The following is a 24,550-nucleotide window of genomic DNA, read 5'->3' as shown; positions in this document are numbered from 1 at the left end:
TGATAAAAGCTGCAGCGAAGGAGTCTGGACTATGAGAGCTCCTACGCAGGCTGATTTAGACAGCTCGAGATTTTACTAGTTTGGAAATCTGCACACAGTGTAAAAAAAAAAGAAAAAACACATACTGAAGCAATCATAATGCAGTAGGTTGCGGTCACTTGGTTGAAATCTGGCTGTGCACCTGTACAGAACACAATTTACTACTGCACAAGTAGCATGGAGCTCTAAATCAACTGTTGCCTGTCTTAAATTACTTTCCTTTATTTTTACAAAGTGAAGTGATTGGGTGTCCGTCCAAAAAGGGGGTTACATCAGTTTGTGCTTTATTGTTCACTATCCATCACGCAGAGATGTGCTTAGAGAGGCTCTTTCCTGTTGTTTTAGTGTTTTGCAGCTGATGATGTGTGAGAGTAAGGAGCATGTCACGGCCTCTGGTTAACCCCTCTGTTTTGCCATCCATGAAAAACTGAAAACTCCCCTCACTGTCATATGCAGGATACCCAGGCATATTATTTTTGTGTTGTTGTTGTTGCTAAAAATACAAGTGGGCCGCAGCTACTAGAGACTAAAAGCCATTTGTGACTGCAAGATACTTTTCCCTCCAAAAAAACTGAAAACTCTGAATGTCTAAGGGTTAGTTATGATTTTCTTACTTTATTCGATCTTGGGTAAGTAATAGTAATATCAATGTGAGTGTGTATAAAAGTGAGGAAATCTGATTTGTAGCTGGCTAACATCCAGCTAGCCTGTTTTAGCTGATTTATTAGCTTCAGCAACTCTATGATGTAAACTGTTTACATCTGTGCAGAGAGTTTTCTTTAGCAAATATTCCAAACTTTTGGAAGAGACGGAAAAGTTTAACTTTGTTCTAAATTACACAACATCTGCGTCACTATGCTAAAGGACGTGCCCGAATTCAGCCTTCAAAGGCCGCATTTGAGGCCACAGCGATGGGACGAAGGCTGAGCAAATTCGAAGAGCCCTCCAAATGTGTCCTTCTCCCCAATTTGAAGGATAGGTCTGGTTTATCCTTTGCAGCCCAAGAACAAAAGTCTCCTATCCCAAGATTCATTGGGATAGGAGATTTTTGTTCTCGTAACACTAAGGGACAAAACGAGAAAGGAGTACAACTTTAAATATAAGTTCATTTCAATTCAAATTCGCCGGTAGAAAAATTAAGTGTAACGCAGTTGTGTTGTTAGACTTTTGCCATTAGCATATTTGCTACAAGGACGTTGCGCTTTCTTGTATTCAAATTAGCCACAAGCCTCCAACTCCAAGTTTGCTCAACTGCGAGTCTCCTGGATGGGAGTCGAAAAATGTTGAGGAAAACTAAGAGGCAGTCTTTGAATTAAGCCGAATTACTGAGAATATAATTTATATATAATTTATATATAATATATACAGTATATATAATATACATAGGCAACTTTTTCAGTCCATACAATCTGGAGAAATATAATATTATCAGCTAGTAGCATACTTACAACTAGCACCAAAACAATCGACAACTAGAAAGTGCTAACCTTGGGCCTAACACTGAACCTAAATCAGAGCTTCAAAACAAATGTAACATCAAATTTCTGTAATGAGAAAGCTGTTAACTTTCCATTGCTATGGAGATTTATTAATCTTCCTACCACAGATATGGGTAGCCATCACCTTTTTTTTGTTTTTTAAACTTCACAAAACCTTAATTTAAAAAACTCATTTGAACAAAGTCTTCTAAACTAAACTGCTAACCTCACTCCCTCCGCTGTCATGCTACAGTGTGGGCGGCTGCATGATATGTTGAAAGTCAAATGTAACCCAATGTCAAAAAAGACTCTAAAGAGGAAAGAAGACGTCACTAAATAAGAACATGTTCTCTTCGTTTTCCCTGCAGCGCTCCAACGCCACGCCGAAGCCAGGAACCATCAGATAAACGGTCGTTTTGTTGACCCCGAGAGAATGGTCTGCAGCTTTAAATCCTCAGAGTCTGCTGGGACTCAAAGACACAGAGGAGAGGGTCTTCCTCAAGGCACATCGTCAGACTTCTTCACACACAAAAGGAAAGGAGGTGGAGAGAGGCCACTTATCTTCCTCTCCAATGTGTTCGCCCTCGCCACGATTTCCACAGAGAGCCAGAGCTGCAGAACCTGCATCTGGACTCTGTGCAGTTCCAGACTGACTGAGTCAGGGGTGAAGAAAGAGACAGCAGGTGAGAAGGCGATGCTTTCTGCCAACTGTAAATCATGGGATCAGGTTTTCACCTGCCTTTTGTTCATGCTGTTACAAATCCCAGAGACTTAGCGGATAGCATAGCTCAGGAGGCGAACCTGCCGTGTGTGTGTGTGTGTGTGTGTACTTTCACAGAAAAGGAGCTACAGAATGCATTAGACATTTTTCTTACATGCCGTTTGGAAATGGTTCTAGGTCCAGTACATTTAAACAGCCCAAGACAAGCATATGTGCTAATAGAATCCAGATTTAAATCAACAACAACACTGTCTGCAGGGAGTCTATCCAGAAAGTGTTGATAAATTATTAACCAATGTCTTCTGATCAATTATAAGCGATCAATACCAGACAAACGGGTTACTTACATATCCCAAAAGCTGTCCTTATTAATAGCTTTAACCCTATAAAATATTAGTAAAACACTGTTGGAATAAATTTCACATTTATTGCAGTAGTTGTGCTAATTTGTATTTTTATTTGCATTGCTGAATTCATTTAAATCACTATAAAATAGCTAAATGAGAAATGAGGCGTTTGTGCACAGAACCAGAGTGTAGACCCTTATGTGGTCCGAAACACACTGTTTTAAAAGGTTGTTTTGTTTGGTCAGCAAAAAATAGAGAATAATAATGGCAGTTTTTATTTCTATTGAATGTCAGAAGAAGGAAATGATCATTTTCAAGTTGGGAAAATTATGCAGGAAGGCAGAATTCCAACCATAATTGTCACTCCAAAATCCAATATGGCTGCCGGATGTTCAAAACACCTGCAATATTCTGTGTATTGAATATTGAATATTCTGTCAGATGTATTATCCGCTGATATTGTTCACGTGTCTTTCGCTTTATGTGCTGTTATGGATTTATTATCCAGCCGTAACTTGCGTGTAGCATGTGGTTCAGTTGGGTTAGATGTCATTCCTAGATTTAAAATGTAAATGGAGCTGCATAAATAAACATTTATCCAGTTATTTCACTTAAATATCATTATATTTTCAGGGACAGTAAATCAAAAAGCACGAGCAGGTCAACGACATAATATACATGTATATATCAAAAATGCTTTTTGTTTTCTATCCTAAATAAGGAGTTGGAAGGTAAATTTTTAATTTTTTTTTATATATCTGCTACAATGTTTGTAGCTGAATGTTGCTGCAGTTTCTGTGGAATGCCTCCTTTAATTTTAGGATACCTCGTAAAAAGCTCTTTCCCCTTTTTTGATAGCATGTTGCTCCGGGCAAATCTGAGCTCAGCTGAGTGCAATCAGAGAGTCGGGGGACCGGTTGAAGTTTATTCCTGCCATGGGTCATATGTCAACAGTAGGACACTTACAGTTCAGCGGTTACGTGCATTCCCTCTCCTAACGTAAACCTGTTCACCCACTGCTCGGTAAGTCTCGGCGCTGCGAGCGGCCACTGGTGGGAGAGGAAGAAAACGTGATCTTTAACTTTGGCAGTGTTTTTCTTTCTTTGACTTTTACCGTTTTGGTTTTAACAGCTTCAGTTGAGGAAGAAGCACATAGGGTCTGTGGGTTTCTGTGTGTGTGTGTGTGTGGGGGGAGAGAGAAAGAGAGACGGAGGTAAAGAAGCACATTTGCAGTGCTAAATGCTGCCAGGGAAAAATCACGATTGTATGCTACTTTCTTCCACCTCAGATTTTCCCCTCTTCTCTTCTTAGCCTGTCTGCGTCTCTGTCTCCTTTATTTCTATGGCCGACCTGTTTCTCCTCATGCTGGCTGAAAATTCCTGCATCTGAGGAAAGAATGAGAGTCTTCTGACCTTAAAATATATATAAAAAAACTTTGAAACACGTCTTGAGGCCTTTGGGTATTGTTCCACTTTAGTCTCACCAGATAGACAGAAAAACAGTCGTCCTTTGGCTAAAGGTCATAAACCCATCCCTGTTTTGGTGGCCTACTTTTTCTTTTTCTTTTGTTACCTTTACCGTTGACCTCTATGGAAAAATCAGTAGGGTAGCGTCATCGCGAAAACAGGTACTTTTTACTTCTTCTGACTGATTCTACTTTCACTGCTCCAGAGTTTTTATTTCACTCACTTACACTTTCCATCTCAACAGCCCCTCTCTCTCATTCTCCCCCACCCACCTTCTATTTTTCCGGGGTATTTTGTGTACTGAGCAGAAGGTTAGCTCTGCCAATAGCTCCGAGACCCACCGGCTTTCCCCATCCAGGCAAGCTGGACCAGACCTCTATGTTGACATCCGTCGCTGCAGGATACTGTTTCACTGAGCTAACGAATTTCAGATGGGGAGCTGTTATTAAGCGGTCTGGGATGGAGACCTGCTCCTGTTTACAGATGCCGCAGGTATTTTTATATGTTGTAAAGACAACAGCTAGAAACAGGAACCTCGGCACGGTTACCGCATTCTAATAGAGACTCGCCTCCGTATACCACATTTGACTGCTACAACTGCTTCGGTGTCCATGTTTTTGGACACTTCGTGAGGAAAAAACTAATCTTGCCCCCTCCAGACCTCTTTATGAAACGTTCGGTTTATTAAAATGACTGTGCTTATTTTGTGTTTTACTGCAAGACTTTTCCATGCAGTGCCTTTGCAAAAGTATTCACCCCACTTTTTATGACAGCACGACCACCACTTTAATATATTTTTGTGGGATTTTATAAGTGGGGAAGAAGAAGAAAAATGATACATGGTTTTCATTTTTATTTCTACTATTGTAAAATCTGAAAGGTGTGGGCTTGCCAGTCTTTCCAGGATTTCCTCTGACAACCTTCACCCATGATGCTATCCCCAACCAGATGTGATAGTTGGGATGGTGTGTTCAAAGGTTTATTATCTCCTGTTAAACCTGAGAAAGCTCCAAAGAAATAGCCATAGATTTTAGAAAGAGCCAGTCCTCCTGCCCAACTTATATTGACAATGAACTTATCACTACAAAGACTGAACAACGTCTGCACTTTTTAAAGAAGTTGTTGTCTAACGTTGATAGCAAAATTCTTCATATGTTGTGCTTTTATTGAAAGTGCTTTATCCTTTTGCGTCATCTGCTGCTGGTGGGTCAGAAATGCTTCTCCGGCCCAGAAAAAATGCTATCAGGTAAACACCGACAACAGCTAGTAAATTGTCATGAACTGTAAAACACTCCACGTAGTGTATTTACGTGGAGTGGGTGGTCAACAAGGCAAACAAAATTATGATCGACAAAACCGATCCACTTAATCAAAAGTCTCATTCGTTCCACAAGCTATTAAGCTCCTAAATATGTAACATATATGTTGTGTATTTGAAGGAATGCCATGTTGGTCTGTATGTATTTGTGATTTATTTTGTGTTGATACACGTAAGACTGTGTAATCTCTCTGATGCTAACTATCTGTAGAAATCGCAATTGATAGCAATATAGCTAGCTAGCTAGCAATAAATAGCTATCATGGAAGAGATAACTGGCTAGCTAGATCAATAGCCTCCATCTAGCCTCTATCTAGTTAGCTATCTGGCTAGGTAGATAGCGATCTTCTACATGCAGGCTACAAAGTTCAGTTTTGGTCTCATTTGACCAGAGCAGCTTCTTCAACATGTCATGGCTTGTGGTAACCTGCAAACTGTACTTGCTGTGATTGTCTTTGAGCAATGACCTTCCTGTTGCAACTGTTCAATTTGTAGATTGTAAAGCCAATAGTTTTTCTGCCTGAACCGTAGACGCATTGGGACTCAGTAGTTGGGGAAATCATGAAGGCAGCTGGATGCCCTTATGTGTACACATAGGAGTCACAAACCCCTATATATACATTTGTATTTATGGGTATGTGACTAAATTGGGTTGAAAACAACTTTTGAGATTATTTGTAAAGTAATACATGTTTACAGTTTCTCCATAGAGAAATATTATTTCAGGTTGCAATAGCAGCCAGTGCTTGCAGTGAAGTAGTTCAAAAACACTAATCTGCTCACAGGCTAACTAACTAACATAATACTGTTCTTTCTAATAGCACTCAAAGGAGCTAAACCCTAACTTTTACCAGAGCAATGTTTGCAGCCACATGCCTGGATGTAAAAAATAAAGCAAGATAAACAACTAAAAGCAGAAAGATAAAAGCCAAACTCAAGTGAATTCTTCTGAAAAGGCAACAATTACTTCACTGCCTTTTGCTAGGAAGAAAGCTCAGATCATTTTGTCAGAGCAGCCCGCCCCGTTGACATTTGTCATAATGTGATTCAGTAATGAGAGTGTCTGGAATGACGCGGTAACTCCATGATCACAGATATACAGAGGAAGCCCCCGGCCAAGCCGCAGGCCGTGTTTTAGTCCTGACCCTCTCTGATCCATGTGGCTTGGTGGCTTTTCAACGCGTGTCTCCCAAACCTCAGAATGCGAGCCACATAAACCGAGCCTCTAAACGGCTGCGTCAGGAGAAACTATAAGACAAACATTATATATGACGAGGTAGCAGTTACTGTGCCAGTTGAGTTTTATATTCAAGTTCATTTTTGTACTTTTTAAGCATCCTTTTAAGATCACAGGAAAAAAAAAAATATCTGCATGGCAATTCTCCTTCATACTTTTTAGTGGCTATTCGGTAATACCAGCCCCATTTAAAACCCAATTCAAAGTCTCTCATCTAAGTGTCTCCGCGTGTGGACCCCAGACACAAATGAAACCCAATTTGTTTAGATAATCTCACGGCAGCTTTTCAGCAGACGCATTCTTTTACAGTGACTGTGGATATTATGACGGAGCGACTGAAACCAGACCAGATCTCCTGGCTGAGTCGCCAAGGCCTTCGGTGTGCAGACACATGCATGAATAAAGAAAGAAGAAGAAGAAGAAGAAAAAAAGAAACAACCTGCCAAAATGAATGAATCTAATTTTTACAGATTCATGGTGCTTAACGATTTAAAACCAATAATGTTCCAAATGCTTGTTACAAAGCTCTAAAAGTTAAAGACACAGACTCCCTTTTGCCCCCTGAATGCTAGTGCTGTTTCTAACTACAAAATCTGATTATCTGCTAAACTGCAAGCAATTTGAGGCAACGCTGTCAATAATTGCGTGGCTTTTCGAATATGTAACAGAAAGCTGTGATCAGAACCAGAACCTTAGAGGCTCTTATGTTTAGCCAGGGGGACCGAGAGAGAGGATTTGTAAAAGGAAACAGAGTGTGCTAAGGTAATTCAGAGGACTTCCGCAAAACAGCAAAGGTATTTCTCCTCTAATGTGAAGACATCACGTAATCTCTTGGTTCCATTAATGTACTTCAGCTGCATCATCTATCCTTTATATTGCAAGTGAATATTGTTTTAAACCACACTGATACTCGCTTTATGGGAATGTTTCCCAACTGAGAGCTTTTAAGTTGTACAAAGATTTCTTTTTCTCTCTCCCTCTAGGAAGGTAATGATCTTGATCTCCCTCGGTGCCTGACAACAATTAAGTTTTGGACGATCAAAGAAAGCGCTGGGTGTCTGAAATTTTATAAGCTAATCATTTTTTGCGCAAATACCATCACAATATCTGCATTGATCTGCATGGTGAATACTTTGCTTCACCACTTCAAGTGCACAGCGAAGTCTGTAGAACTGGATAATGGGCAATAAGAGGCTAAAGCTGCTCAATTCGCGCAGAAGGAGTAATGGTTTTTAATCTCAATGAGAGGAAATTGAATCAAATCTATTGCCAATCCCCAAAGTATAGTTGTTCTTCCATATTGTTGGCAGTCAATGACTCTCAAAGGCTAACACGCGAGTGCACCTACCAATTAATTCTTCCCCTGGCTATAAAACTTCTTCAAGAAGCTCAAACTTTTACTTATACGTCTCCGCGAGACGTGCTGCCAGGAAAGCAGATTCCTAATATGAGAAGGCAGCAATAACAACAACAGTAAAACATCCACATCCTGTCTGAAGTCATAAATAATAAAGAAGCCATCACGTTTTTTTCTTGTACCTGTCAATATGTCTACATGTGGAAGGAGACTATGTTCTAGGCATTGCACTTAACCACAAGACAGCCTCTCTTTCTCTACACTATTAGTCGGACCTTGACCTGCTCCCTAAAGGCTAGGGGTTCAGAGGTTGAGTGGACTGAAAGCGCACTGTCCCTTCCAGTGCTTCTGCATCTAGCCGACCATACCATCTTAAAACGAGAGACACACCACCTACGCATCCAGGAGCAGTCCTTCCTAGACACTTTATGCTCCTCTCTAATGAACACCCTTTGCCCAAAAATCCTCTCATTCCACTGCCCCCCGCACCCCTCCGACCCTGCCTTGCGGCACTCTCCAATGTTAGCTACTCAGCATGTTTTTCAGCATGGTGTGGATGCGCTTTCAATCATCATTAGGGGTTTTGCAGAGTCCTGGGGTTCGGGCAGCGTGCCAGAGTGTGTAAAAGTTTCCATGAGGAATGCCTTGAGTTGCCCTCGGAAGCGTCAGAACCGAGTGGAGGTTTTCAAGAAAGTCACAATCCTTACTTTGTTGTTGTTGGGAGGAAGGAAAGAGGAAAGGAGGAACTGACAATATTGCTTCCAGTTTAAGAAAACAACCCTCACAGTAGTTGTTTTTTCTCTTCTTTTTTTGTTTAAATGCACCGCCTCTGAATTTAACAGGAAACAATTGCAAGGAAAACGACAGCGCAACACGGGGCAATCGCAGCCCATATGTCAAATGTCAAAAAAGTCGGCAGAGGCTGCATTGTGCTTTGTGTTTGTCTTATTTTGGGGAATAAGGGCCCTCTGTTTCTCCGAGAGGCAGCTGGTAGAAATCTAGCTCCCTGATTAGTCCAAGTTCCTTTGCTGTCTGCTGCTTTTAGCTGCTTTTCATGACATCACCCTTTGCCAAAGCAGCTAATGAGACAGGACAAATGGCATAAGCCTCAAACATCTAGAATAGGTAGCCACTGTTTCTGCTCCTTCCACACCCACTTGTCCACTGCAGAACACCTAATGCTAACAGAAACCATCTTACAAGAGAAAGAGTGATTGTTTTCAAAGGAAATAAGACCGCACTACGTATGTGTGTATATATATGTATATATATATATATATCATCTTCACATATAGAGAGAGTTACAGAAGTAGGGGTGAGCAGGGATACAGTTTTAGACATGTGGGGAAGGTGAAGTCATCAGAACCGGCCTTTGAAACATGAGAAAATGTGCAAATGCTTAAACTTTTCTTTTTTTAGACTTAATTAGTGCAACTCAAATGTTAATAGCGCATGTACTCATGTACTGTGATGTCATTTGTCTGCCTTTTTCCAAGTCATGTGCCTTGTAAAACACAGATAGTGGGGTGTGAGTAAATATGCAACGTCTAAAAATCGGTTTTATGTGAGCCTGACCATGAGTTGTTTACGACGTTGAGTCAACAATGCAACCAGGCATAGTCTTCGCTCAGCGTGTGTTTCACTATCTGCTGCTTCCACCCATTGAACCATGCGGATCTGTGGGTATATCTCGAGCTAGGAGCAGCAAAACTGTGGCGGGTGAGAGCCAAGATGCCACTGAGTCGAAGTGTTTAAGCTTACTGCCAATAGGAATCTTCCTCTAGCTTCCCCCACCCTAACTCCACTGCACGAGAATAATCACCTCCTGCTTTATGCTGCTTCCATCACAGAGCAGGGAAGACTTTAACAGTTTATGACAGGGAGAGTGTATGGCAGTCTGGGGGCTTTACACCTCCCTGCACACTAACCCAGGTCCTTGCGGTACAGTAGCTCACTGTTGATAACTTGAGGGATTTCTCGGGGGCTGCGTAAAATCTGGACCTGGCCAGAGAGACACATTTCCTCTGGATGATGGGAGCCGGAGGCCTCCGCGCTCAAGCGTGGGTGGTGCGCCACTCTTGGGGAAGATCAAGTTTGCTCCCGCAGACTCCAAATCACCGGCCTCCCGATTGCTAAGGAGGAGAGCTATTCCACACGGCTGGCGTTAAATCACCGCTACTGTGGTGAGGTCATCCGCCTGTCTTGCTTTTCTAATGGAGCACTGACTCGCTAATATAGGGCGGTAATGCGTGTGAACAGGGAGCGGGGCGCCCTGCAAGCTGCCTTCCGATCTTATTTATTTTAGCTTAGGGCTCATTTAAGGGGTTTGGGATGGGGCCAGGCCTTGCGAGCAGCAGATGCCTTGGCAGTGTGCTGTTACCACCGCACACTTACCGGGACTCCAGCAGCTCACCGCAGATGCTCGTTCAGACATTAGGTGATGCAAAAAGGCAACTCGCTGAGGTTTTCAAGGAGCTGCCTCGCAGTCCTTGTTCAATCAAAGCACATTCCTGTGCGTCACTAATGCAACTGTAATCACTAGCTGAATATATCTGGTCACCGTTCTTTGAGGAGGATTGCTAAAGTGATAGACTACGAACTTGTGTGGAGGGAAAATAAAATTACATGACTTCACTAGAAATGGGACTGCTTGATAAATTTTGCTTACGTTCATCCTTTTGCCTGGTCTGACACAGTGCTGGACAGATGTTTCCACATGCTCATTGTTAGCATAAAGCTTTATTTAATTGTAATTTTAATGGTTGATTATAATTTTTTTTTTGTCAAAGTGAACTGAGGATTTCATAAACATCTGCAAGGATTTACTAAAAGACAAAAATTCAGTTCAAATGTTTTTTGTAAAAATAAACTTTAAAAAAATATTCACAGGGGAAAATAATTTACTATTCTGCATAAAGAGACAAACTAAATTTTGGTATCAGATTTGGACGCTTTTTCTGATGGTGTATGTTGAACTATTTTTTTTCTTGAACTGTTTGTTTAGATTTGAGCTTTGTCAATTTCCTGTTTATTCTTGGAAATCTCAACCTTCTTTCTTTCCTCTGAGGTTGTTCATGTGAATCAGAGGGCTGAAAAATGCTGGCTTTCCAATGGTCTCATTTAAGGTCAGAGTTCATAATTGTACAAGAGCAACGAGACTAGGCAAAAATGGCATGTATTACAGATTCCCAAAGTGATAACCACTACTGGACACAAACCTTTCAGAATAAAAATATCATGCTGACAATCAGATATGGTAGTGTGGTGGTCTGCTCTCTAGGAAGAAAAATCCAGAGGAGGAATATTTGGACAATCAATTTGGGACTTTGACGTAAAGCAGCAAGACCATAATTCAAAGTACACCACAAAAAAAAAAAAAAAGTTTTGGGGTGGCCTAGTGAAAGCTCTGATCCAATTGAGATGCTATGACATGAATGCCATCAAGCGTTTGTTTGAAAAATCAGTAGCTGTGGAGACCCAGTTACTGTCAAGGGTAACAAAATTAGTTTTTAGGTTTCGGACAATTACTTTTTCCACATTTTAGTTTGAACAGCGTTTTTGACATTGACAAGTGAAATTATTATATGAAAATTACATTTTGTGTTTACCCAGGTCGTCTCTGCCTGATATCAATTGTGATTGATAATCTAAAACATTTAGGCGTGACAACAACAACAAAAAAAATTTGTAAGGGGGAATGCTAGCCTCAAACTAGCAGAATTATTGCAAAACAAAGTAGCTTCATTTTATCAATATGCAGTAATGTTGTAATTAAGACATATGTACACTATAAACACATAGAGGACAAATTTAAACTGAAGGTTACACTTTAGTGTTATTAAGAACTCATCCGAATGAGGCACAAAAATAAAACAAGGCACAGGGGGAAGGAGGAAAAAGTTTAGCATGAGACAACAGACTCTTCTCCGTATAGTTTGTTGATGAACTGTGGACTAACGGGACTCATCAGTGCCGACAGAAGTGCTGAGAGCTGAATTTCATCTCAATTACAGTCCTACAGCAACACTCCCCTGGCCCTCTCATGCCTATCACCCCTTTGGTCCCAGAGCTGTTGAGTGGGGAGCAGATAAAGTGGACAAGCGTGCACAAACAACCATATACACATCGCAGGCAAGAGCATCTCGCTTAACAAAATGTGAGCAGGAAAAGCGGTATTCCTGAGTTTAATGAGGAGGTGTCTTTGCCCAACCTCCACAAGGTTACAGACAGATTTTATTTACTATTTTAGGCTGGCAGGATGCCAGTGTTCTGATACATGAATGTATATCAAAACAACAAGTGCTGCTTCTGTTAGCATAGATAACAGGTTGCTGACCTGAGAGACCTAATGTGAAATGGACACAGGAGGCATTAAAGCCAGCCACGTAATCCCATGGGTGTGACTGGTTTCTCTGCCAGAGGGAGAGTAGTGACCCCACAGTCTCCCTTGATGACGACAGTCACACTGTGTCGACTCCATGGGGAAAAAGACGGGAAAACAAAGCCTCTGTCTTCCACCCCTCGGCATCGCTCCCAGAAACATGAAGAGGGGGGTCTTCAGGGAGGGGGGGCTAGTGGTTTGGTTCAGGAAGCCCCTACCCATTGTTTTGCTTCCTTCATTAGTCGTCGTGTCAACAGTTTGGCTCGTTATGCGTGTGCCACTGTTTTTGTTCTGCTGCACCCCGGCTGACCTTGGTGCTCTGATGTTTTGACAGATTGTTTCAAAATCCCATCAAGGCAGTTTAGCGTTTTGAAGCAAAGCAGCCGATACGATGCTGGGGCCGAACGTTCCACCAAAAGCAAATAAATCTGCGGGGTCTAAAATTAAACAAACGTGACGCAAATCTGCCGCCAGCGTTTCATCAGGAAATACTAAGAGGTGCAGCAGGGTGTGGCTATGTGTGAAGAGCTGCAGATAAGCAGTCATGTATGGCAGGATTATTAGCCCCATTAAGATAAAGTTTTATTGGAAAAAAACATTAAATACATCTATGTATCCATCCATTGTCTTCAACTTATTCAATATAAGCTCAAAAGGTAGGAGCTCCCGGGGGAAAACCCAGGGAATATTTTCATGGGATTCCTTGGTACTCACATGCAAGAGGGCAAATATTATCCCCCAAATGGTAAATGGTACTTGTATAGTCATCACTTTATCAAGTTTGGAGGACACCAAGGAACTTCACACTACATTCAATCACTCACACACTGATGGTGGCAAGCTACTGGACAATAGCCATAATTGCCCTGGGGCAATCTGTAAAAAATGTTCCGAGTCTGACCTGGGGTCTCCACCCACTGTGATGTGTCTCAAGTGAAGTCATCCATGAGACATCTTGATCAGGTGTCTGAACCATCTCAGCTGCCTACTCTCTGAGATATACCTGGATGATGGAGCTTCTCACCCCTTCCCTAAGGCCGAGTCCAGCCACCCTGCAGAGGATGTTTGTTTTGGGTGCTTGTAAGCAGAATCTCATTCTTCTGGTCATGATCCATGTCTCACAGCCAGAGGTGAGCATCAGAACATAGACAGACTGTTAAATCAAGAGTTTTGCCAAAGCTTACCAAACCCAAACATACCAATACCGAACCCACATTATGGCATATGTACGAGGGACATATTTGCCCCTTTCTGTCCCACGACCACTTGTGCAAAAGATTCCAAGATCCTTGAACGCTTTCATTTGAGCCAGACACTTACCCCAGAGATTCACCTATTTCATTGATTATGTTACTAACACTTTCAGTCTGTCAGAATGGGTAACTTTGCAGTAACTCACCATCATCGAGATACATCTGATCCAGTTCCTGGGGCTCTTGCTTGATGGTAATGTCCATTGATGGCGGAGTGGCGTCTTCAGCTAGCAGACTGGGCGGACTTCCTGCAGCCTGGGCTGAGCTGCCTGAAGCCTCTGCCTGGCTGGGGCTGTACGCTTGAAAAAATGGTGTCTCCGCTGGCCCGCCAGGAGTGGAAGGGTGAGACACTGGGGAGGACGAGGAACTGCTGTTGGCATAGACGGAATGCTGGTAACCAAGGGAGCCCGGGCTGCCCTGGGAGTGGAGCACCACTAGGGAAGAGTTGTGATCTGGCGATGTCGGGTACGGAAGGCTTGGACAGCAAGGGGTCTCCTGAATGGGGGGCGCTATGGTGCCTGGTGGTGTGGCACGAGTTGGGCTGTTGGGGAGGCATTTGTTGTATGCAACAGGGGACAGATCGTGCAGGGTGGGGCTTGAGCTGGGAGACGACGGTGGCATGGCAGCATGGCGGGGCGGGCAAGGAGGGTAGCCACCAACCAGGCAGGGGTCAGGTTCAGCAACAGGCATGATGGACGTCAGCCTGGGCTGGCCGTAGTAGGGCTTTGAATGCATAGACAGCCCGACACTCCCAAGAGAATCATACTCATCAGTGGGCTCGGTTTTTATTATTGGTACTGGAAAGAAAGAGCAGAGAGAAAGTGGAGATGTTAAAAAAAAAAAGAAAAAGAAATAAAAAGTCAACGTGAAAAGAAGCCACGTGGCGCAGTGAGTCCATGGATAATAACTGTGAGCAAATACAGTTTTAGCCACAATATCCTCCTTAATACCAAACAACCAGTGGATTTAGGCTCAGTATGAACTTGGCTGTATCTTTTAACGGAGAAACCCCTCACCCATCGCACCCCTTCTCCCCCCATCACCACCACTATCCTTACCACACCATGAAAAAGTAGCAAAACAGGGGGAAAGAAAAATGGATGAGTCATCATTGTGGAAAGCCACAGCTGGCTCTAATAATGAGTAAGACCTATTTTCTTTGGAATCTCCTCCAACTCTGATATCCAATAAAAGTCCTTTAAAGCACTGGACTGCTGCTGCTGCTGCCGCTGCTGCTCTAGGAGCCCAGGACCCCCAGGTTTCCTCCACACACTCTAGAAGTAATTGATTCTCTCAGGACCAAAAAGATAGGCGGGGAGCAAAAAAAAACGAAGTTGATTTGATTTTGATTAGACTGCCTGAGCGGCATAAGAGGTTGCAGAGCTGAGCCTGTGGTTTTGAGAGCTTCAGACCTCAGCTAATGCAGGAGAGTGCTGTGACCCCCCACTTGATCATCCTGCCTTCTCTCTTCAAATTTCTTATCCAATGCAGCCTGTCTGCATTACTTCCTGAGAGCGCTTCTTGAGTGACAGGTATCAGGTGCTTCCACTGCACTGTTACGGTTTTGTTGTCTAAAACGGAACAAAAAAAAAATGATGGAATGATGTCCGCAATAATGAGCTTTTTGCTGAGTTATTATATAAGTACGTAATCACAGACTGTGCCAGGACAAAACTAATTAGCTGGTGTTAAGATACCCTAAAGTATAACAAAGTCTTCGGAGTCACAATGGACATTCTGTTTCTATTCCTGCACATTGTTGAAACATATTAATGGGTGTGGTGCCAGCCGTTAAAAGTTTCTGGCTATGCTTGCTCCAAGTGACATTTACTCAAAGGCATGGAGTTTTCACTATGAATAGAGTGTCTGTTTTCAGTGCATGAGATTGTAAACAGCAGAGTGTATGAGTGGTAGTAGCAAGTAAAGGTGCAAATGAAGCGTCGGTGTGTCACGTGACACGCGGCCTGTTTTTCACTGTGTTATAATTTGTGGGGTTTTTTTGTTTATTTTTTCGAATGGATTTGAAAAGACACTAATCGCGCATCTAGCCTCTGGGGTGATGAGCGATAACGCAGAAGAGAACACATTTACGTCAGCTCTCTGAGTTTTAAAAGCCAAGGGACCAGGCTTTGGTGTGTTGGGGAGCGTCGTAAGGCACGTCCCGTGATGCACACACCTCCTCTCCACAGCCTGGGGAGTAACAAATAAGCCACATGGCCACACTACATCCAAGCCTTCCACTTCTCTGCCATTTCTTAGTTTAAATTGATACCAGATTGCCATAAAACCATGTCAATGATGTCAAATGGAAACCATAAAATGTTGTTTTTTGTTGTTGTTTTTTATATTTAATTTAGCTTCACCAAATCAGACCATTGGTTATCAATGCGAATTTAATCTCATGTCTACTTAAAGTCCTGTTTAGTACGAGTTGTGATGTCAAAAACGTTTGACAGAGCCTGAAAACAGTCGTTTCCACTTGGCCAAGTCGGAACAAAAACAAGCGATTTTTCAAATCAACAACAAAATCCTGAGGTTCCAACACTGAAATGTAGGACATTCAGCCCTTCCAGTTAAGGAGAATTTATGAGAGAAAACTAACTTCACAAATAAAAAGTTTATTTAATATAGACTGTTTTTTTTTCTTCCATTGCAGCAGACAAATAAAATTTTCTTCCCCCTGAATTATCTCTGCATTTCCTTTCCTCTGAGAAAAAAATAAGCAATTTCACCAGACAGCTGGCAACTGCGCTCTCCAACAAAAACAGCCAGGCACGACATGGTTCAGGTTGAATTTAAATTGGTACACATCCAGGCCAGCACTAGGTCTGTATATGATTAAAATTATAAAGCGGGACATCTAGCAATGGCATTTAGACAGGCTTTAGCTGACATAAATACTGGCATCACAAGTGGAGTGTTATAAGGAAGTGGTTGGAGTTTGGAGACAGCATTGTTAGAAGTTGGGTAGAAGTTGCATTTTGGTTTGCTTGAAGTCGGACGGTCTAAATGTAGAGCCATATGATTCTACAGTGGCAGGATGTTGGGCGTCCACCTGTTGCAAAGGTTCTGGTCACCTAAGAAAGACCACACTAACTGAGTGTGGTTGACTTGGTTGTGAAGCATTGAATAACCTCATAATATCGGCACCTTCTATACCAACCCAAGTACTAAAACCCTTAAACCTCTTGTGAAGTCTCACATAATGTCTGGAATCATAAGACAACAGGTTCAGCAACCTGCCACTACCACTAGAGTGGCTGCACTCAGAATGGTCCCATAACCACGAGTTTTGGAAATTTAATTGGTGGAAATTTCCACCAATTAATTTAGCCATTCATTGTCGGAATGGCTAAATCCAAGCCACAAATGAAATTGACATCACGTAGTTTGTGATTGGTCACAACCTGGTTGTGCAGAGAAACAAAGATTCCGCTTCCAAGGTGTGGAAAGCCATTGTTCCTGACTTTGGCTCACCTCTTGTAGACATATTAGGGATCCTGACAGGATAGGGCTTCATTAGTGACAACCTACGGCCACGTGGTTTAACCAGCCTAAGTGGCAAAGAGTATTTTTTCAACATGATAAAGCCAGCACATGATGGACTTCAAGTGTCATCTTGAAATCCTTCCATTGCCATTGCTTCTGCTTAATTTCTCCAATCTAACATGTTGGATTACCTATGACTTCAATTCAGATCAAGTGCCTTTTAGACTTTTCAGAAGGCCTGTGGGGATATGCTATCCCAGACAACTGGTACTTCCAAACTTCATACTCGGGATCAACACAAATATTTGACTTTTCAACACCTGCTGTTTCATTTTATGTGCAACACTCAATTTGGGTGCAGAACGTTTTTTTGGCAACGAGCGTATTTCCTCCAAACCAGTGGGTTACGGCTTGAAGACTATAATGCTCTTCAATTTTTTCTTCTTCCCTGGTAGTTAACTCCGCTGTCTGCTTGCATTAAGCTCATTAGCTGTGCACTTGTAGCTTTACAGAGCTCTTGTTAATTTGAAGACAAAAAATGGAATAAGGTAAGCAAATTTCTAGATATTTGATTCCTTAATAGTAGTTTGTCTTTTTGAACTATTGCAATTGCAGTTCCAGTTGTACTATGCAGCAAAAATTATTTATTTTGGGGAAAAGATCTGCAATAACATTAGTAGTGGAACAGGTGGTAGTTTAACTAAAAGGTACCTGGTGCACCATGTCCTGGTGAGACGCAAACTGGTCATCCAACATACTCTGGTTGTTAGAATAAGGTATGTGGGTTTGATAAAACCTTGCACAGGAGAAATGACTGAAACAGCTATGTCCTTGTGCACATTTTGGAAAACCATAACTCGACAAATACTTATAAAAAAGAACGTGTGGTTCAGAAACTCCTCCCCGGGGTGTGTGTGTAACAGAACATGACTGTGGCAGTCTTCTCCCAAACTCCAGCCACAAAGAAATGGGGTGGGGAGCAACGTTAAGAATAGAACTTGATATTTTAGAGGAATCTCCAAATGGCCTGTAAAAATAAAGGGGTTCCAAGAAGCTCTTTGTCCAAGCAACGGTGGTTGCCAGCATGTTTCTGGCATTTGTTGTTTAATGTGGTTGGTGAAAACTGTTTCTTATTTGAAGAGCACCACGTCACATCGCCGCTCATGTAACAATGATTGGACGGGTGCTTGGAAAAGCCAGTCTCACTGCAGAAGCCAGACAAGGACAGTTGCATGGACAAACACTCAGGCTTGACTCCAAATGCAGCTGATGGCATATAAAAACTGAAAATGTCCTTTTGAATCAGTGAAAGATTCCAGTTATCCAAAAGAAAGGCACATTCTTAATGTCACATGAATTTGTCTGTTAATATACAGCAAAAAAAAAAAGCTTGTCATTGTGTTTTCCATCTTGCTATGTACATTGGAATATATAAAAATGTCTCTAAATGCTTAGAAATTATGTGCTTTTGAAAACAAAACACTTAAAAATGTGAAAATAAAAGATCAATGTTTCTATACACAGTCTATGAGGGACACTAAATTGTCAAATAACTGATTTGATCACAAAGTAGGTGGGGCGTCGTCTGCTTATGCATAATGTCATTTGCCATTCTGAAGTGAGTGAATCTTCATCGGCACTAACCGAGCACCTGCATAGTGTAGCATGAGGGAAACAAGATATTATTAGGTGATTACGGCAACATTTGAGAAGCACTTGTGGCAGTTCTATAGCAGTAGAGCAAATGTGTGATATAGATCATAGCAGAATACCCACTGTGCAGCATTTTTTGCCGCATCAGTCACGTTGGGTTGAATTTGCTCCAGCATCACAGTGTAGTTTTTATGCCTGTTTTAATTTCCAGTCAACTTTTTAATCAAGAGATAAGTGCAATTTTTTTTAAAGAGAGACATTGTTTTTATCTGGAGAACTGCATTCAAATTCCGTTCTACAATGTTCCATTGTTACAATGACAAAGTTTCTATTCTGTTCTGTTCACATGTGAAGGAGGATGATGATGCGACAACATCTTTTACTGTACCTAGAGCAGAAACTCTTCCTGCAGAATTGAAATGCAGGGCAGATGCATAATACTGAAATGGGAGTGTAAGGTTTTTCTGTTTCTCTCAGACTACAACAGGAAAAGGACTATGTTTTTATGATGCACTCCTGATACTACCACTTCACTATACATGCAGCAACAAGCAGTGTGAGGCTGATAAAATCTGCTGACATGTCTTGAGCAATGTGCTCTACTGAAGCACCATGTGTCAGCAGACACACTAAACCATCCATTTCTTTTTTTTCCTGTGTTTTCTCAGTGCGTTAAGCTGTTTGAAAGCAGTGGCTGCTGATAGCGTTTTCATTAGCGTCAAAGAATAACAAGTGGTCACATGACCTGAATGGAAAATAAAGGTGGTTTTCAGCATCTGTGGCCCCGAGAGTGTTAGCTCCATCCTTCCGCTGTTTCAAACAAGTGGGTCTATTTTAAGGCTTGGGCTTGCCTTTTTATAGCAGAACAGACACCAGAGTGTGAAAGAAATGTTCTCTCCCAACAACGTCACTGACCACAACTGCGCTTGAAGTGGGACCATGGGCCGGAAGACTCTTTTCATACAAGCGAGCGAAAAGTGTTGACAAATGTTTGTGTGTGCGACGGCGTGAATGTGTGGGTGTCTTCCCTTCCCCAGCCCACCCCGAGTACCTGGCCGCAACGTCGCTCGTTTTACTCACTGTTGACACACAAGCACATACTGAAACCCTCAAAAGCAAAGAGCTTCACTCGGATTTCCTCTTTCAGTGTAGCTGTATTGAAACTCTTACAGTCATCACGACTACAAAGGGTCTCTTTAAGCTGATTATAACCTTTATGCAGCATTACTTTAAATTGCACATCCATGGTTCAAATGTTCGTCTGAGGGGGAGTCTGTAGCTGAGTGATCTCAAAAATATTTCAGTTTCAGCAGTAAGGCAATATCAGATCAGCTGTTGAGTGCTATTGGGCTTGATACAATTTATTTATTTGTTTTTTAAGACTAGGCAGGGTTTTTTTTTCTTTTTTTACATTATCGAGTAGGACTACAAAGCAGTGGCAAAGCTCTAAATAGAATTTGAGGTTCACTGTTTCTTTGGCTCCGACTCCTGTGGCTTAATTATGCATCTTTGAAAAGGGACTTGCTCTGCTTGTGTGGTCCACAGTGTGTTTGCGGTTTACTTGGCAGCAAAAAGGCGAACACGAGTCATCTTTTAATAAGTGTTGTGTTTGTGCTCAAAGAAATGGATCAGTGAAGGAGCCTCGTAACTTTCTCTTGGTGCCTGCCAGGGCCCGCTGTGAAGCGCTCGTCGATACCAGGACCAGCCTCTGTAGAATCGCTGGCATTTGCGACAACTTTTGTGTACTTCAGTTACATCTTGTGCAACGTGACGGCACAAAGCAGCGCGTAGTTATGAAAGTTACAAAAGTTTTTAAAAAAATCTTTATTTTAAGCCCCTGTTACTCTGATACCCCTAAATGAAATTCAATGGAATCAATTACGACTCTTGGAAAACATTTTCATTTGTTATAATATGCTTTTTTTGGGACACCAGTCGCATAAAGAAATGTGATTTGTATAATTAAACTGCATATAGTAAGTGCATTTAATCATATTTTCAAATGTATTGATAATTATTAATACTTTCATTGAACACAGTGGAGAAAATAACAAAAATAATAATTATGACAATACGAACAGTTTTGGTTTTCTTAAACGTCATTAACTGGAATTTATCATGACAACAATAAATCAAAATTGTTATAAGAAAATTATCACAATAAATGATAAAACGATGCTATAAATGCCCAACAGACAGGGCCCAATATAAATACACGCCACACCATTTTGATGTTTACTGGTATTGTCTATAGTTTGAGCTATTAATCTTTATCAATCTGTTTGTGATCTCCAAACTGGAACATGTTCTACATTTTCTGAGGGCTCTATTCTCGTGTGCTTGTCTCCTGTGCCCATCAAATATCTGCTGATAATGTAAATGTCACATCTTATTAACAGCTCTGGACCTAAAACAAGCTGCACACTATCTCAGAAGCTCTGGATCCATTAAGCGCCAATCAATGAAAATAAGATATCAGGGTTGGGGATCTAATGGTCTGGTAATCACGATGTGGATGCAGGTCTAACACAGCCATCATCACGCTTGTCTGCATATACGCAAGAAGATTTCTAGTAAAAACCCAGAGACTGAAGCAAATTTTTTTCAACCCGTTTTCTTGACTAAAGCTTAGTTGTGTCATTCTGAGAATTCCATCATGAACGCTGCTGATGCCTATTTCACACTATATCACAAACCTTTCAGGTTGCTACATGAATGACAGCTTGTGTGTGTGTGTGGGGGGGTGTTTTCATGTGCATTGTCAATCCTTTGTTGGGGAACCATGGGTTCATTGTGTGAGGCAGGGTGTAAAAGGCAGGTCCCCGGGAGGTCGAGTCAACTACACACTCGATTACTGACAGCACTTGGAGGTTCTGTCACTCAGCGGGTCTACCTCACAGCTGCGGAACGCCGCACCACTACTGCATAAACACCCCGTCTCATCTTCTGCTCTCTTTCAATGGCTCAAGCGAACTGTTCCCAGGCAGGATGTCAAAAAACACCCGACAAGAGCAGGCTACAAATCCCTTGTGGCATGTCGACAGTTGAAGGCAAACTACAGATTATAGATGTCAAGAAGCATGCCTGCGTGTCTTAAAGAAGATCAGCCTGAGGATTACCGTTTGCAGGCACGTAGGTGAAGCGCTGGTACTGGCTCCTCTTCCTCTTGCCGTTGCAGACGTAGAAGTTGACTTGCACAGGACTGGATATTCTCTGGTTCCTGTAGGGTGGGATCTCCACAACGAGAGTATTCTAAAGTGCAAACAAAACACAGCAAGGTCACCCAAATGTTCCACCTGTGCACCGTCGTCACACTGTTGCACATCAATCTTTCAATTCACTGGTATAGGAAGACATGATAATATTTCTTGGTAATTCTAAATCTTTGAATTGTACATGTGGACCACTGCAACAGAATCAATGCAAACGTGACTCATTTTGCTGCAAAAATCCAAAAATGTCTATTTTTGTTTCAGGCTAAACTATCCTAACGCTTGACTCACCTCAGGATGCTGCACGGTTGAAACTGAAAGGAAAACTAATAGTAAGACTTACTTAATATTTCACCTAATACATATCTGACAACAATTTAGGTGTTACTCCATTATTCCTTTAAAGTGAAAAAAAGAGAAAAAAAGAAAAGAAAATGACATAACCGTAAAAGGAACGTTTCCTGTCCTGACACAAATGAATAGCGGGAATTCTTGATTCTTGATGCTAATAAATGAGCTATTCAAATCTGGAGTAAATCAGAAATGACACAAATTCTTCAAAGGCATGACAGGACTTGATGTTCACATTTCAAATTCAGCTCCACATTAAACAATTTATATATATATATATATATATACAAGCAAGACTTTATAGATGTTTATTTTAATGTGGTCACCAAGCATTAGCTTTCAGTACTATACAGTAAACCCTTGAAGGTTTCAGAGATTAATCAACAAGTATGTTTATGTTTTATTGCTGGTCTGCATTTAGGGTACTGTTTCCAAGAGACTGGACTGGGAGCTGGTCTAAATGAGCTTGTCTGGACTGTGCAGAAGCAGTAGTTGGGCCCCTGAGGCTCGTCCAGGCCCCGTGTTTTTCTCTGAGGAAAACCCTTGGGCTTTTAGCTTTCCCTCCCTCCCCCCCGTTTGGCACAGCAAAGCAAAGCAGAAATGTCGGCTTATTTGTTTGCACAGCCGCTCCGTGTGCAGGAGGGGTCAGTTACCTAGCCTGCTGGACTGCAGCAGGTCTGGACGGATATGAACCTTTGACTGCTTTAATTCTGACAGGGAAACATGGAGGAATCTGTCGGGGTGTTTATGTGTAATTCCTGGGATAGCCGTCGCTCTCTTGTTCTTTTTTTTGCAGTCCGAAAGCAGGGCAAACACGACAGGAAGCAGGTTTTTGTCGGTCATCACGGTGCATGCAGGGAGGGCGGGGGAGGGCGAGGAGGGGGTAGTTGAAGGTGAGATCAGACCCAGTCTGCCTTCCATGTGATGACAGAGAAGGCATGCAGGTTGCTGATTGTGTGTGTTAGATGTGTGCGTGCACACTGCGTTCCCTCTCGATCACAAACAACCAGTTAGCACGCTCTGGACAGCAATAAAAACATAGTCAGTCAGGCAGACTAGAGCACTTAAAAGTAGTCTGGTTGCAACACATAAGCAGAAGGCCTGAGCTCTCATCTCGTCTCTCTCTGTTTGTAAAGACGATGGCACCTTGCAAAGGCTTCCATAATCCTCTAACGTTTTTAACTTTTGGTAAATAACTTTACTTGGAATTTTACTTGAACACAATTAAGTGAATATGTACTGTTTTAGTTTTTCATTTTTGTTTATATATCATTTGTATGGTCGCATGTGCATTTACTCCCCACCTCCCACTCCCTCTTTTTACTCTAATACCCCTCAATAAGCAATATTACAGAAGTTGAAAAATGCTAAGTGTGATAAAACACCGACTCACACTGAACACACACAGACACACACGCCCACACACACCCCGAGTGGCAGGATGGTGGCAGCATTTTCCCACATAGCACCAAGTAATGTGATCAGAATTCCATCCTGAAGGAAAACCTTTAAGATTTAAGAATTCTAAAATACGACAACTCTAAACATAACGCTAGAACTATGACAGGGTTTAGATTAAAGTATATTCACATGTGGGAGCGTCCCACTCAAAGCCCCGATCTAAATTAAGTTTGCTTTCACCAACCCTCTCCATCCTTCCTGAGAGAACTTGAGCTATTTTGCCAAGAAAAATGGGGGAAAAAATTTAAATGCCAGAGAGAACTTACATGTAACTGCAAGAAAATATTGTTCTTCAAAGTAGTGCCTCAGCAATTGTCAATGTTTATATTTGGGAAAATTTTTGAAACTGTGTATCAACTTTGATTAAAATGCCTAGCATTGTCCAATCGTAATAACCTAATGAACAATACTGGATTTGTGGAATTGGTAGGAATACTTTAGCAAGGCGGTCTCCAATTAAAAACACATTGGTACATGCTTTTATCAATCCCATCTTCTTACAACATCACCTCCAGCATGTCCTTGAGCACCCACCTTTTTCTCCAGCATCTGCGACTGTGGCCGACAAACACCAGCCGGAGTTAAGACACAATTAGCTACAGGAGTCCCATATTTACCCTGCTGATGCAACCACATCATTTACCTGAGTGAAATCGCAGCAGCAGCAAATGAAACTAAATCCTCCAGCGGCACCATTTAGAGGCAAGTGTGTTATTCTAGAGCCTTTTGCCAGCATAAACTCCCTCAGTCGGTTTACAAAGGCAGGCGGAGGATGCAGCGCCGCAGA

At 41.9% G+C, this 24,550-nt stretch overlaps 1 protein-coding gene across 3 annotated transcripts in view; it reads right to left on the bottom strand.

Annotated features, from left to right (window-relative positions):
• nfatc1 (nuclear factor of activated T cells 1) overlaps positions 1 to 24,550 on the bottom strand; it is a 73,087-nt gene that overhangs the window by 12,366 nt on the left and 36,171 nt on the right. For 2 of the 3 annotated variants that reach the window (XM_032559336.1, XM_032559337.1), the window contains exons 8-10: positions 21,859 to 21,991; positions 13,744 to 14,394; positions 3,533 to 3,634 (exon numbers count right to left, since the gene is read on the bottom strand). In XM_032559336.1, coding sequence (XP_032415227.1) covers positions 3,555 to 3,634; positions 13,744 to 14,394; positions 21,859 to 21,991 — 864 coding nt within the window. In that variant the 3' untranslated portion in view covers positions 3,533 to 3,554. Of the gene's footprint in view, positions 1 to 3,532; positions 3,635 to 13,743; positions 14,395 to 21,858; positions 21,992 to 24,550 lie in introns of those variants that run through there. The other variant, XM_032559338.1, reaches the window with a different exon arrangement.

The sequence above is a fragment of the Xiphophorus hellerii genome, chromosome 3 (assembly GCF_003331165.1).
Source record: "Xiphophorus hellerii strain 12219 chromosome 3, Xiphophorus_hellerii-4.1, whole genome shotgun sequence".
In the NCBI taxonomy this organism is placed as follows: Eukaryota; Metazoa; Chordata; class Actinopteri; order Cyprinodontiformes; family Poeciliidae; genus Xiphophorus; species Xiphophorus hellerii.
Note: the sequence above shows the minus strand (reverse complement) of the source record. Positions and strands in the feature narration are given on the sequence as shown.